Consider the following 14530-nt stretch of genomic DNA (forward strand, 5'->3'; position numbering starts at 1 on the left):
CTTCCAACAAAGCGCTGTTGTCAGCGACCACATCAAACCCTTTCTCTTGTGATCAACGCTACAAAGCTGCGATCTGGCAGGAAATCTACAACGCACTTTTTATGACCCTGTTGCTGCTTACCGCTGGGGGCCCTCCGCTGTGGGGGGCCCTCCGCTGTGGGGGGCCCTCCGCTGTGGGGGCCTTCCGCTGTGGGGGGCCCTCCGCTGTGGGGGGCCCTCCGCTGTGGGGGGCCCTCCGCTGTGGGGGGCCCTCCGCTGTGGGGGGCCCTCCGCTGTGGGGGCCCTCCGCTGTGGGGGCCCTCCGCTGTGGGGGGCCCTCCGCTGTGGGTCTCCCTGTCTGACGACGGGGATCACCTATGACAACCGTCGCAGCCGACAGCTGGTCGGACGGGGGGGCTCCGCCGGTGCACTCAGACTGTGAAACACTCGGCTGTATCCTATCACCCTGGGACTCATTCCAGCCACTCATCTGTTTTGCGTAACGGTCGTGTCGTGATTAACCAACGGAATCACAAAAGACAGCAGGGACTCACCTCTCCAAAAGAAGATCCACAGCATGGTTTACCTCTCCACTCACTGCTGTTAGCCGGGTGTACAATCCAGGACCAGGAGTCACTCTGAGCGCCGCTAGACATCAGTGCCAGACTCCCTTCAACAACAGTGGTGACATCGCCCCAGGAGGTTCTGTGGACCTGGCCTCCCCCTCATTGGACTAGATGCCTTGGCCTTGGACTTCAATAAGCTAGCCAGCTCAATGGGGGGCTGGCAGAGGAATATCAGCATCAACTCTGCTTCTAACGCTGATAGGTGCATCCATCCCACTGTTATAAAACTAATCTCTTTTAAAACATTTCAAACCGTCAATCACGCAAAGGTCATTTGGGATCCAAAGCTTTTTGGTGGACACTTAAAAATCCAAAGTATCGTCTCAAAGACTGAACAGTTGACTCATCTATTATCTATCTGAAACCTGGCTACAACATTCTACTCCTATCAATGTATTGAGTGGGTTCCAATGTTTCAGATGCGACAGGACTGTGGCACTAATGTATGTGAAAGACTATCAAATGCAAACGCATGTTTTTCAAACCGGCAATCTCCCTGGAGTATGTAGCACTTGCAATTTTTCTCAATAGTTTGAACACGTTTTCTGAAACTATAGCTCAATTTCTCAAAACTCTAAACACAAAACTAAAAAGAGTTAACCATTTTGTCAAAACGTTTTTCCACCAAAACGATAAACACAGCTATCATATGAATATTTATTCTTACAGAGCATTAATGGTGTGATAAATTTAAAACACTTCCATCAAAATACTGTTTCCATATGTTTTAGCTTCATGAGGCTATGTTACATATTCAAATGTATAACATTGTTTAGAAATAGCTTCCTTTTTTAAAGTTGCAATTAGGTGGTACATACAGTATAAAGACTGATGCCATATCGTAAAATGAAAAACACTACAGTAAGAAAATGTTCTTTTGGGGGATGTAATGATGAGATCAGTGCACAGTACAAAAAGGTAACAATGTAAATATTTATTTGTTACTGTAATACAGTAAAATGTTCAGCTGAACTGACTGCAAAAAAAGCTTTTTGTAGGCCAACAAAAAATAAAAATAAGAATATAAACGCGGTGAAACAGATGTACATGTAAACCAGTGTGTATCCCACCTCTGATCAGACCAGAGGAGCTCCTACACCACAGTGATCTCTCCTCAGGCCTCCGTTACGCTCTGAGTCATGGTTCAAGTGTTTTGCCAACAACAGGATGTGTGTGGAAAATTTTAGAAAGATTAGATCCGATCTTTCTACAGAGGCTGCTAAGATATTTCTACATGCCCCCATTTTTTCACAAATCTCATCCAGTATGACCTGCTGGGGACAGGCTAGTCCAACACAATGTGGCTTTTAGAATCCTTGTACAGGCTCTGAAAATATTTGCCAAGAAGCCACTAAGGTATCACCACTGTGACATACCACACAAACTATTAACTTTTGAAAATGTCAGAGTACTTTCAAATGGACAGTATGTACAGTTTACCTTCTGCGGGAGTTGGTCTGTTCCCAGGGCTCTGTGAGCTCCACTAGAATAGCTACCATACATAACGGCACTGTACCGGTCCGCTGTTAGGGGCAGGCGGCCTTCTCTGTTTAAACTGTTACTCAATGGAACTCTATTCCAGACCATATAAAAAGCAGTGGTTTGTTTGGTGGCTTTAAAGCTAATCAAAAAAATCACTTAAAACTCTCACAACAATGCGACCACCATCTTTGTTAGTTTGGTAGATAAACCGCATTTAACAATTTAACAAAGTAAGAGCGTTTGAGAAGTATGAAAGATAAAATACTTTATTATCAATTACAAGCAAGTAAGAACAAAATAACTAAAGAACCTAAAAAAATAACTAAAGAACCTAAAAAAATAACTAAAGAACCACTCCCCAGATCGATACGGCATCTTCTCATCCCCTGCATCCTGACATCCTGTTGTTCCTCCTCCACATCCTGTTGTTCCTCCTCCACATCCTGTTGTTCCTCCTCCACATCCTGTTGTTCCTCCTCCACATCCTGTTGTTCCTCCTCCACATCCTGTTGTTCCTCCTCCACATCCTGTTGTTCCTCTGTGGTACTACAGGGAGAGTGGTACCATGTTTACTCTGTTTATCCACACTAATTAGATTCATAGAGTATAGGCAAGATAATAATTACATATTATCATTAAATGTAAGAGTACATTTCTCTCATATAAGTGACCGTCATTACTTTTTATTTCAGTCACCTTTATCTCACCATGGGACTGATAAGGTGTGTATGTTTGTGGGTGTGGTGTTGTGTGCTGTGCATGTCGCCACACCCTCTGATCATGTAGTGTGTGTGTGTGTGTGTGTGTGTGTGTGTGAGGACATTGTGTCCTTACTTTTTTATATGTGTTATATTTACTTGTACCTAGGGACTGCAGATGTAAATTAGTGTAAGGCTAACTGGTGCGGTGCATGAAATGGTTCCATTTATGTTTTAATTGCACATGGTCCCATTCAAATAAAATGGAAATGAAAATGAAGTGAAGAATTGAATTGATGACGTATTGAGGAGGTTGGATGTTTGTTGACTGATATATTAATCTTATTATATCATCTTATTATATTATATTAATCTTCACTGGGTTGTGTTTGAGTGTCCCTCTAATCCGTGTCATCTAATGTCATCCAGGTTACGGTATCGGCCTTCCCCAGAACTCTCCCTTCACCTCCAACATCTCTGAGCTGGTGAGTCAGTACAAGTCTGACGGCTTCATGGACCTCCTGCATGACAAGTGGTACAAGGTGGTGCCCTGTGGCAAGAGGAGCTTTGCCGTGACAGAGGTGAGTTCTGGAAGGATGTGATGTCATCTACCATCATCACCTCAGGATGTGATGTCATCTACCATCATCACCTCAGGATGTGATGTCATCTACCATCATCACCTCAGGATGTGATGTCATCTAACCATCCCGGTGCAGGTAGGGTGCTCTAGGATGTGTACAGGTGGGGTTAGGGTACTGTGCTCTAGGATGTGTACAGGTAGGGGTTAGGGTACTGTGCTCTAGGATGTGTACCGGTAGGGGTTAGGGTACTGTGCTCTAGGATGTGTACAGGTAGGGGTTAGGGTACTGTGCTCTAGGATGTGTACAGGTAGGGGTTAGGGTACTGTGCTCTAGGATGTGTAGGTGGAATAAGTCAATCAAAACAACAACATTTTGTCTTGGAGACTCCCAAACCTCTACACTATTCTGCCCCTGTATGAAAATGAACATTCATGCATGTGTTGGTTGCAGCCGTAGCTAGAGGTGATAGAATTTATCAGGCGTCACGCCGATTCAGTTCGATCAGCCTTCAACCCTTGGACACTCCTCCTGCATCCAATGTTTCATCCATCAATTAGTTGTGGATTTACTGGTGACTAACGACAGGAAACGGTTGAGTGGTACTTCCTTCTGGTGAGCGGTGGACATCCCAGCCTGATTCATACAGTAGAAGTTTGGCTGCGTTAAAAATGCGCTCAGCACTTTTATAAACGGTTCAGCTGAAGAAGTGCCACGCGTTCAGCGAGCCTTTGGCTCGGAGAATATTAAAACCAGTGATGGATGGAGTGGCTGTGAAGCACAAAGGGGAAAGCTGTAATAAACCCAATAGCAATAAATGAGTTATTATTTGATTAGCAGCATTAAAAGAGCCGTCCTTCTAATCACTCTACGAGGGTTCTGCTCCAGGTTTGAGGAGGACCGAACAGATGTCCTAGTTTAATGTTCCTGACACTTCAGCAGCAGGATGAAGTAATGCTATGCCTTTATCGGCGTGGTAAATTCTATTTTATTTCTTATAGGATAGTCAGGTGGCTAGGTGCAACCAGCCAAACTGTTGTGTGTTCTGGGTTCCACCCCGATGTCCAGGCCCTGGCGTCACTAACGCCTGCTGCTTCATGGAGGCTCCTTCACTGTGTGGAGAGAATCTGATCTGAAGGACTTGATTAGTGAACACTAGAGCAGTCTGTTCTGTAACATCCATCCCCTGGTGTCACCACAACAGTACTTCGTTATCATTACTTTGTTTGTGCTTGTTGGTTTGGTGTTATCTTCCAGCTGCTAGTTATTCATGAATAGTGAATGTTTGCATATAAAGCGTTGTTTAATATCTCTCTCTCCTGTTGTAACGTCTCTCACTCTTCCCCTCACATCTCTCTCTGTTTTCTCATTATTTTCCTCCCGTCTCTCTTGATCCTTCACCTTTCTTCTGATTCTGTTCTATTCTTTCTCCTCTCCCGCTCTCCCCCACCTCCTCCCTCTCTCTCCTCCACCCAACTCCTCCATCCACCTTTATCCCCTCCTCCCTTTTATGTGTTACCTGTTCTCGCTCTCCCCCACAATCTCTCCATCCCTACTCTTATCTCTCTCTCGCCCTCCCCCCTCTGTCTCCCCCCTCTGCCTCCCCCCTCTCCCCAGACGCTGCAGATGGGCATCAGGCACTTCTCGGGTCTGTTTGTGATGCTGTGTGTGGGCGTGGCTCTCTCCCTCATCACCACGCTGGCCGAGCACATGGTCTACCGCCTGCTGATCCCCCGCATCACAGAGCCCCGCTTCAAATACTGGCTACACACCAGCCAGGTACACACACACACACACACACACACACACACACACACACACACACACAGACACACACACACACACACACACACACATACACAGACACACACACACACACACACACACACACACACACACACACACACACATACACACAAGCAGAGGTGGAAAAAGTGGAAAAGGCTGCTCAGGTGAAAGTACAGTTACATCACTGACATTTTACTCAATTCCAAGTCCAAGTATTGTAGTTACAATTTACGTACAAGTACAAAGTACTATTTTCAAAGCCTACTCAGACTAGTACTAGTTACTAGTTTCTTACTGGTCATATTTAATGCCTCACCAATCATAAGTTTTCAACTGCAAGGGGGGATCCAAACTCTCTATCAGGGTTAACTTTGAGCAATTTTACATCCTGTCATAAAATAAGTCTTGAAAACGTATCTTCAATATATTATTATATTATTATTATATTATTATTATGTTATCCTGACTTAATTAGCTTTTTTCAAACCCAACAAAACATACATTAAAGGTGCCCTGACATGCCACCAGGTGTGGTGTGATTAGCCGTTACAAGCTGTTTTAGAAATCTGCCTAGTGGAAGTCCACCAGCCGACCCAGTGGACCGTAGCAAACGTTGCTCATCTGTCCGTCACACATCTAGGTGGACACGCCCACCTGTGATGTCATAAGGGGCAGATTTCCAAAACGGCTTGTAACAGCCAATCACACCACACCTGGTGGCACGTCAGGGGACCTTTAAGGCCTTCTATTTTAGTGTATAGCCTACTTTGACTGAGTGTCATGACACTATATGCTTGACATCTGTGATATTAACTCTCCTCTTATCTCTGAATCATTTGTTCAATAGCTTACACAAAACGACTAAAACTATTTCAAGTCCATAACTGAAGTTTAAATTTGAAGCTTGACATAAGAAGACAGTCGGCCATTATCCATTCAGCCATTATCCATTCAGCCATTATCCATTCAGCCATTATCCATTCAGCCTACCGACTACAGCCTAGTCTGACTGGCGGTAGACTTGTTGGTGATTCTCAGGCCGATGCAGAATGCATCTTGTCGTTTTCGACATACTTGCCTGCAATTTTTTACTCAGTAACTCAGTGTGGTTTAATATGTAACTCAGTACAATACTTACAATACTTACTCAGTTACTTTCCACCTCTGCTGACCAACACCAGCCAGGTAACACTCAAATGATATAGAGCACCCAAAGTATATCATCTAGATATTGCTACTTTTCTGTTTCATAGTGACAAAAGTTAATTAGGTAGGCATGTACGTTTTGATAAGAAGAAACACACACACACACACACACACACACACACACACACGGCCCAGTTCTCTATAGGGAGGTCAGAGGTCACCCTGATGTTGTGTTCTGTTCCAGAGGTTGCATCGTGCGCTCAACTCTACCTTCCCCAACGACAAACTCCCAACTGTCACCAAACCGGAGAAAAGGTGCACACACACACACACACACACACACACACACACACACACACACACACACACACACACACACACCTTCATCCACAGCCCTTGGCTGACTACAGAGACATCATTATGAGCGTGTGGGGTTCAGAGACCCAAATAGAAAGGTCATAGTTCACTGTATGTATGGATCATCATTAACATCACACACATCTGCCCTCACAAAACAAAAACAGATAACACAAAAAACACATCATTCATAAGATCATCATCACAATGATGACGCAGAACCTCAATCTCCCTAAAAAACATTTATCAAACAAAAAACAAAACTTATTCAGCCAATCAGCTGCTGCCAATATGAGTCCACTTAAGGTCTAAGTGGCCAAAGGAGGGTTTGAGTCAGGAGGGGACGCACTCTGTGGACTCATCTCCTCTGTTGAACGCTGTGCACCAAAGAGGTGCTAATAACCTGTGGGTCAGAGTGTCTGAATACAGGCCTGTGGGGCCGATGGAGTACGACAGAGCTTTGTTATGGCTCTATTTCTCTGTTTGGTTGCTGTTCATTTTAAACAGAAGAAGTCCCTTGGTTTTCAATTGTGATGAATGTACTATATGTACTATTGCTCTGTAGTACTATGTACTATAGGGGCGGCATTAGCTCGGGGTAGAGCAGGATGGCTGTTAACCGCAAGGTTGCTGGTTGGATCCCCGGCTCCTCCTAGCTGAGTGTCGAGGTGTCCCTGAGCGAGACGCCTCACCCTGACTGCTCCCGACGAGCTGGCTGTCGCCTTGCATGGCGCCACCGTCGGTGTGTGAATGTGTGTATGAATGGGTGAATGTCAGGCGATATTGTAAAGCGCTTTGGGTGGCCACTGGTTACAAAAAATGCGCTATATATAAATGCAGTCCATTTACCATTTACCATAAACGTGTTTAAACACGTACATAGTCACCAACCCGGAAAAACATATATACTTATATACTTATATATATACTTATATACTGTATATATACTTATATATACATATATACTTATATACTTATATATATACTTATATATACATATATACTTATATACTGTATATATACTTATATATACATATATACTTATATATATACTTATATATACATATATACTTAGGGTAACTAACGTGGTTTGTAAGAAAGTCTTCTATGCCTCTACTCTTTCAGTATGACCGCATTAGAGCAGCAGAGAAACAGGAATAAACTTATTCAAACTGAAAGTTCAAATGTTTTTGATGATGTTCTTTAGAAGGGGGGGGGTGTTCCCCTCGCCTGGAGACAACTCCTCCTGGTGCCTCCTGACAGCCAGACGTTCTGTCAGAGCTCCTCTCAGACGGAGCAGCGTGGGAGACCGTTGGTACGCTGGTTATTGTGACCCTGTGTTCACAGAGCTGCTTTACAAGCTGGGCTCATCATTGAATCATGTACAAATATTGATTGGAGTCGTCATGTGGATTAGTATAAAAGGCAGCTCTGAATGTATTGGGAGGGCTGACAGACACCACTGAACCCAGACCTTAACGTTGGATCAAAAGATCTTCATCTCATTTCTGGTTTGTTATTTTTAGACATTGATGTGATTAGCTGATATGCTTTAATAGGTTGAAGCGGTCCAGCGGTCCAGCATGACGAGCTGAACCCCGTCTGGCCTGCTGGAGGGTTTGAGCGGGGAGGGAAACCATCAGCTGTTTGATGGACAAAGAAACATCCATCAGGAGATGGGAAGGATGTGGCGCGTCGTGTTCAGAGAGAGACAGGGTCTGATCTCTGAGAGGCAACATGAAAGGGAATCGGGCTCGTTAACGTGTCAGCGCTCAAACAAAGAGAGACAGGTCTGCTGATTGCCTCGTGTGCAGACAGACCATCAGGACAGCCCCCCCCGCTGGAGGGGCCTCACTGCAATGCAAATCAGATCCCAGGGACTGAAGGCATATATATATATATATATATATATATATATATATAGAATCGGCTCATTCATTAATTCCCTCACTCTCCACCTCAAGCTGGTGTGTGGTGAGCGTTCTGGCGCCGATTGGCTGCCGTGCATCACCCAAGTGGGTGCTACACATTGGTGGTGGTTAGTGAGGTCCCCCCTTCACTGTAAAGCGCTTTGAGTGTCTAGAAAAGCGCTATATAAATTCAATTAATTATTATTATTATTATTATATCCCTCTCACACCGAGTATCATTCCACAGTATTGTTTTACAAGTGCCTTGTATGGGAAGGGCTGCTTCCCCTCTTCAATAGAAGCAGTACGGGCTGCGATTCGACATGAACCGGTATTCGCGAGTTTGATTCCCACTGGACAACTAGCTGTGTTTTGGTTTCCCATGATGGAAGGTGGGATTACTTTGCATCTCAGAGAAAGGAGGCTAGGAAGAGAGGCTAGGGTGTTGAATCTTTGATGGCTTTGGGTTCCTGTGCCCGAGGAACAAAGGAAGTAGAGATGAATAGGAGGGCTCTTTGAATCTAAAGTACAGAAGGAGAGCTTGTAGATGTATGCACACACCCTGGAGGCAAAGTTAATATTATTGTCTTTTTGTGTTTCATTACAAACTGATATTCTGGTATTTGTTGAAGGGACCATGGTAATCTATAATCAATAGCAAATCAAATATAAATTGAACAAACAAGTGATAATTTAATGGAGATGTTGTTTATTTAGAGAGTCCCGTTCAATTATCTTTTGTCAGTATTTGTGTCGTGACCAGAGACTATTTGGTCCATTATTACCATTATCTACAGTATTTCAATGTGATTATAAGGATCAATGGCCTTAATAGAAGATGGCACAATTCATTCAGTCTTTTGGTGAATGCGTAACCAGCAGAGATATGAACTCTAGACCCACTTTATTTCACACACAGGTTTTCCTGACTGGTTTGACCATAGAATGTTTGTCTCTATTTCTGTATGAGGTTCAAGGAGAAGGTTGTTCGTAGCATAAGGAGGCAATAGATTATCAGGGCTTTTCTCTGACCTCCAGGTGCAACGAGGGAAAGAACCAATCAGCCTCCTGGGTTCCCACCGACTCCTCCCACTGCAACCGCCGCCGGGCCCTCCCCCAGCGGGGCTCAGAGCGCCTCTCGTCTCAGGAACTCCCCCCCGGGCCCCACCCCCCCGGGCCCCACCCCCCCGGGCCCCACCCCCCCGCCCTGCCCAACACCAGCTCCCTCCCCTGTCTGGGGAAGCACCTGTCCCTGCTCAGCAGCTCCAACGGCCGCCCCGGGCCCTGTCCGGGCCCCTGCCCCTGTCCGGGCCCCTGCCCCTGCCCGGGCCCCGGCTCCAGCCTGGGCCGGGCGGGGGCCTCCTCGGGGACGGCCCCGGTGCAGGGGCTGGGCCTGGGGGACTGCGGGCCGGGGCTGGGGGCCGGGCCGGGGCGGAGGCCCCTGGTCCAGGAGTTGGCAGAACTGGAGGGTCAGATCCTGGTGATCAAGCAGCAGCTCCAGACGGCCATGAGGAGGAAGAGGGAGCTGGAGCAGTACCAGTCGTCCACCACTAACCAGCCCACTAACCAGCCCACTAACCAGCCCACTAACCAGACTACTGTTGCTACTACTGCAGCTAAGCAGCCCGCCTCGCACCCGTCCAAGCAGCTGAACCCGTTGACTCCGTACAGCCAGGCCCACCAGCAGACGGTCCAACACACTAACACACTCCCCGAGGTGTGAGGGCTCTGCTGGCCAACAGCAACAAGCTCTGAACCCGGATTTTCTGTACTGGGATTTTCTGAACAGGAATGGAGTTCAGGTTCTTCTGGAACACAGTGGAGCGGTTTTAAAGTTGGCCCTCTGTGACGACAGAGACGTGTCCTGAGGGCTCCGGTGGCCGTCAGAGAGCTGCTGAACCAACCCGCTCCTCCAGGCTGGTTGCTTCCCCGTCGCGGCCATGAACCACCTCACATGTGTTCTCTCTGCCACTTTAACATTATTTATTCTCTTGTACATTCATTCATTACTCTCTACTATATCCCATGGTTATACCTTCACCCCCTCACATTCACGTACGCATTCATTTGATTAAATCCATTGATTTATTCATAAAATCGGTTTTCATACATCGTACAACATTTTTTTTGAAAGTTTCATATTTTGTATGCGGTCAGTGTTGATGGATGAGACGCCTCCTTGTTTAATGTGTTAACTGAGAATGTGGAGGATCTGAGTTTGGACCTAGCCAGCTATACCTCTCTATCCTGTGAGTCCTTCTCAAGCCTTACAAATAAAAATCACTTGGCAGGAATTACATAAAAAAAGATTGATTTTCGATTGGTATAAATGTGATTCTGACTATTCTGACTATGCATTTTACAGTAACTATTTTGGTATGGTCCCTTTGGTATGGTATGTCATTAAATATTACAATTTAAAAAGTTAGTTGGGTTTCAGTTACGGCTTATATGCTTTGTAAAAAAGTATATTTTTAAATAATGTATGATTGGCAAGATGGACTTAAAAAAAATAGAAAATATTTTCTCCTGTTTTATATACACCTTCAGATAACTTCTACTGGTACAGATAGTATCTGAACTCATCTCACATGTTTTAATACCAAATGCTAGTTTTAATTCACTGTGTAGCCTGACCACTTTAGGTATCTACCTGATAATAAATGTCTCAGAAACAGTTAATTAGTGACTGAGTGGAATCATCTTGAGAACATGTTTGTCTTCACTGTAACAAGGTCAACGCTACACTCCACCTAGGTGACTTCTGTTGGGCCCAACAACGGACACATGTGGACATGTTGACGCCAGTCCGTTGTACGTTCTGCAGAGGATGATGCATGCCCATGCTCCATGCTGCCATGCAGGAGATCTCTCCATGTGTGTGTGTGGAGATGACTGGTTTAACCTGTGATGACTGGTTTAACCTGTGATGACTGGTTTAACCTGTGCACGCTGATTACTTAAAGTGCAACAGGTGTGCAGCCCCACCCAGCCCTAGGGGCCAATCAGGTGAGGCTGCTTAAACCATCATCCACACACACTCCAACAACCACCAATAAGCAGTATTATGCATTTTGGCTGATCTGGCTAGGGGACGTCTGTGACAACGGGGAGGATTATAGTTTTAATACCTATTGCACTTTGACTCTTGCACGATATCTTGGCCAGTATGTGTCATCACTTCCTGTAGCATCATTACTCCTGTCCCAACGGAGGAGAACGCCCGCGGCTGGTTTCATAAACAGCAACACTGTGACCCAGCTAGAATATCAATATCAGACAAATACTGTAGAACTGAAAGACAGAAGGCAATACGTACAGACAGACAAAACCAAAGACTGATTATTCACACACGCACGCACACACACACCCTATTCCCCTTATCTGCTGATACTCTGGTGTCTACCAGACAGAAGCTGACACGGCAGAAGAACAGTAAATGTCAGTTTTCTTTCAGATTGTACTAATACATAAACAACTGTGAAGTCAACGTGGCAACCCCTTCAAGATATGAATGTACCGGGAATAAAATCCCTCAGAATGCATTCCTGAAAGGCTCAGCGGTGTTTCTGCTGAGCTGGACCTCCTGGGTAAGGCTGGCTCGCAGCGGGCACGAGGGAGGATTGTCATGCTGGACAATGGGTGCAAAGATGGACAAAGAGGCCTCGCACCTTTCAACGGACGAAGCTACTCCTGGATCTAATCTGGGTCAGGCTGTGCCAAAGTTCTGATACAACACTCAAAGCATGTTGAGCGTTAAACACAGAAGGTGACGGAAGATCCCAAAGCAGAGAACCTGAAAAAAATAACTTGGGCCTAATGTTTTTAGAGGATATGCCTTATATACCTTTGAGCAAAAATGCTGAGACAACGACTTCTTTGACGTGGGGTCAATTTGCTTTGAGCCGAGAAATGTGAGCTAGTAGTCTGCATTAAGGGTTAGATTAATAGATTACATTATTATATTAGATTACATTAAGGGTTATATCCATTAAGGTGGGCAAATTCAAAGTTTTGAAAATGAGGGTGTTTTGATTACCTTAGTCTTTCTAGTCCAAGTCTTAAAGTCCATTACACCATACGATTATTAAAACAAATATATACATGTTATTATTCATGGTCAATGTTATTTCTTACACAATATATCACTCAAAACTAAATCATCAAAACATCCGTCTACATATGGGACTCCAGCCCAAGAAAATGACAAAATAGGCACTGTATTCCCTTAATGAAATGAACTCTAGTGATTGACAACAGCACATCGACCAAAGAAATCGACCAACTGACCAGAAAGTATCGACTTTCAGTTAGTGATCTTCGTAACCACCTGCCTATTCTAACTAGACTATCTGCCCCAAGACTAAAGTCACAGAGCTTTGACCTGATCTAATAGAATATGACCCAGCTGTAGAGCTGGGTGGTTTGACCGGGCTGACTCACGCTCTAATAAACGGGTTTGGAGGAACCATCTTAGTACAGATGTCTAATTGTAATACAACAAGCCAGTCTATAGATAATATTGATACGTGTCCTATGAGCAGAGCTAGTACCCAAAATCTTTTTTTCCAAAGGATGGATGGACATCTGATACACACCCTCACCTGTTGATACACACCCTCACCTGTTGATACACACCCTCACCTGTTGAGACACACCCTCACCTGTTGATACACACCCTCACCTGTTGATACACACCCTCACCTGTTGAGACACACCCTCACCTGTTGATACACACCCTCACCTGTTGAGACACACCCTCACCTGTTGAGACACACCCTCACCTGTTGAGACACACCCTCACCTGTTGAGACACATCCCTTCACCCCTTATCCCTTCACCCTCACCCTCCCGCCCTACATCAGCTCTGCCCTGATGTCCAAATGGACGTAGAAAACGTGTTGAATTACCGAATGATGTAAAGTTTGGGACAAGAAGAGAAAGCCACACTTAACACTTTGGCTACAGACTATTTAATTTGTGGACGAACCGAAGAAAAAAAATATATGTAGCATTTCAAAAAGAAATGCATTTATTTTATTTATAGAAAAAAAATGACAGTAATTTGACAATGATCATCGTAACAGTACCATGAAACATATCTATAAAACATATTTTTCTTCTTCCCTCATGCTGGGTAAAGCGTCCAATAGGGACGAACCAGGAAGTGGAATCACAACAGTGTTACAATCCACTGGTGCTGGGGAGAAGGGCGGAGGGTTCTAGAAGGAAATGGTGGATAAGGAAAGGCTCTTTAGCGATGTTTCACTATGGGGAATGGGCTGGAACTACTCACACTCAATCCTGACTTTAGGGGATTAAGAAGAGCAAAATGGCTGTCGTTTCCACCCCCCATGGTGACATCGTTAACAGACCCCTTTGTATTATTAACAGGAGTGATACCGGAACATATCCATGTTTACAGCAGGCAAGCAGGTCCAAACAGATCATAATAATAATCATACAGACTGACATTTTTACAAAATATGACCCGACTGTGAGTCAATGTACATGGAAAAAAAATCGGAAACAATATACTTCTTCTTCTTATTCTGTACAAATGAGTAACATCACAAGACAACATCAACGTTAACCGACAGTTTTGTTTTTCTCGTGCCACAGGGAACAAGATGGTGGGGGAGCAGGCAGGTCACCTGACAGGAAACGACGCCAAACAGTGCGAGTCAGCTGACAGGAAGTGTGCAATTGTGACACTGTCAACATTGGCTACAGCACTCGCTCTTACAAAATGTACAAAACACGGGTTTTATCCTAACTACAATATTCACACCGACACGGGAAGCAGAGTCACCCATTGGTGACATCACAAGTGGGAGTCTACCCAGATCTATGAAAGATACAGAGACACCAGCCTACTACCAGTAGGTACCAGCTGATCCATCCATCGTACATCTGGATTGACACCGAATATTTGATTTTTACATGGCTTGTAATTGCTAATC

At 44.8% G+C, this 14530-nt stretch overlaps 1 protein-coding gene across 1 annotated transcript in view; it reads left to right on the plus strand.

Moving 5' to 3' along the window:
- Nucleotides 1-10290, plus strand: part of grin3a (glutamate receptor, ionotropic, N-methyl-D-aspartate 3A) — a gene marked incomplete at both ends in the record, with an annotated part of 37508 nt that extends 27218 nt beyond the window's left edge. The window contains 5 exon segments of the mRNA XM_084483216.1: nucleotides 3215-3366; nucleotides 4984-5145; nucleotides 6545-6615; nucleotides 9606-9743; nucleotides 9789-10290. Coding sequence (XP_084339342.1) covers nucleotides 3215-3366; nucleotides 4984-5145; nucleotides 6545-6615; nucleotides 9606-9743; nucleotides 9789-10290 — 1025 coding nt within the window.
- Nucleotides 10291-14530: the final 4240 nt, after the last annotated feature.

Source organism: Micromesistius poutassou (genome assembly GCF_964030765.1).
Source record: "Micromesistius poutassou genome assembly, chromosome: 18".
Taxonomy (NCBI): domain Eukaryota; kingdom Metazoa; phylum Chordata; class Actinopteri; order Gadiformes; family Gadidae; genus Micromesistius; species Micromesistius poutassou.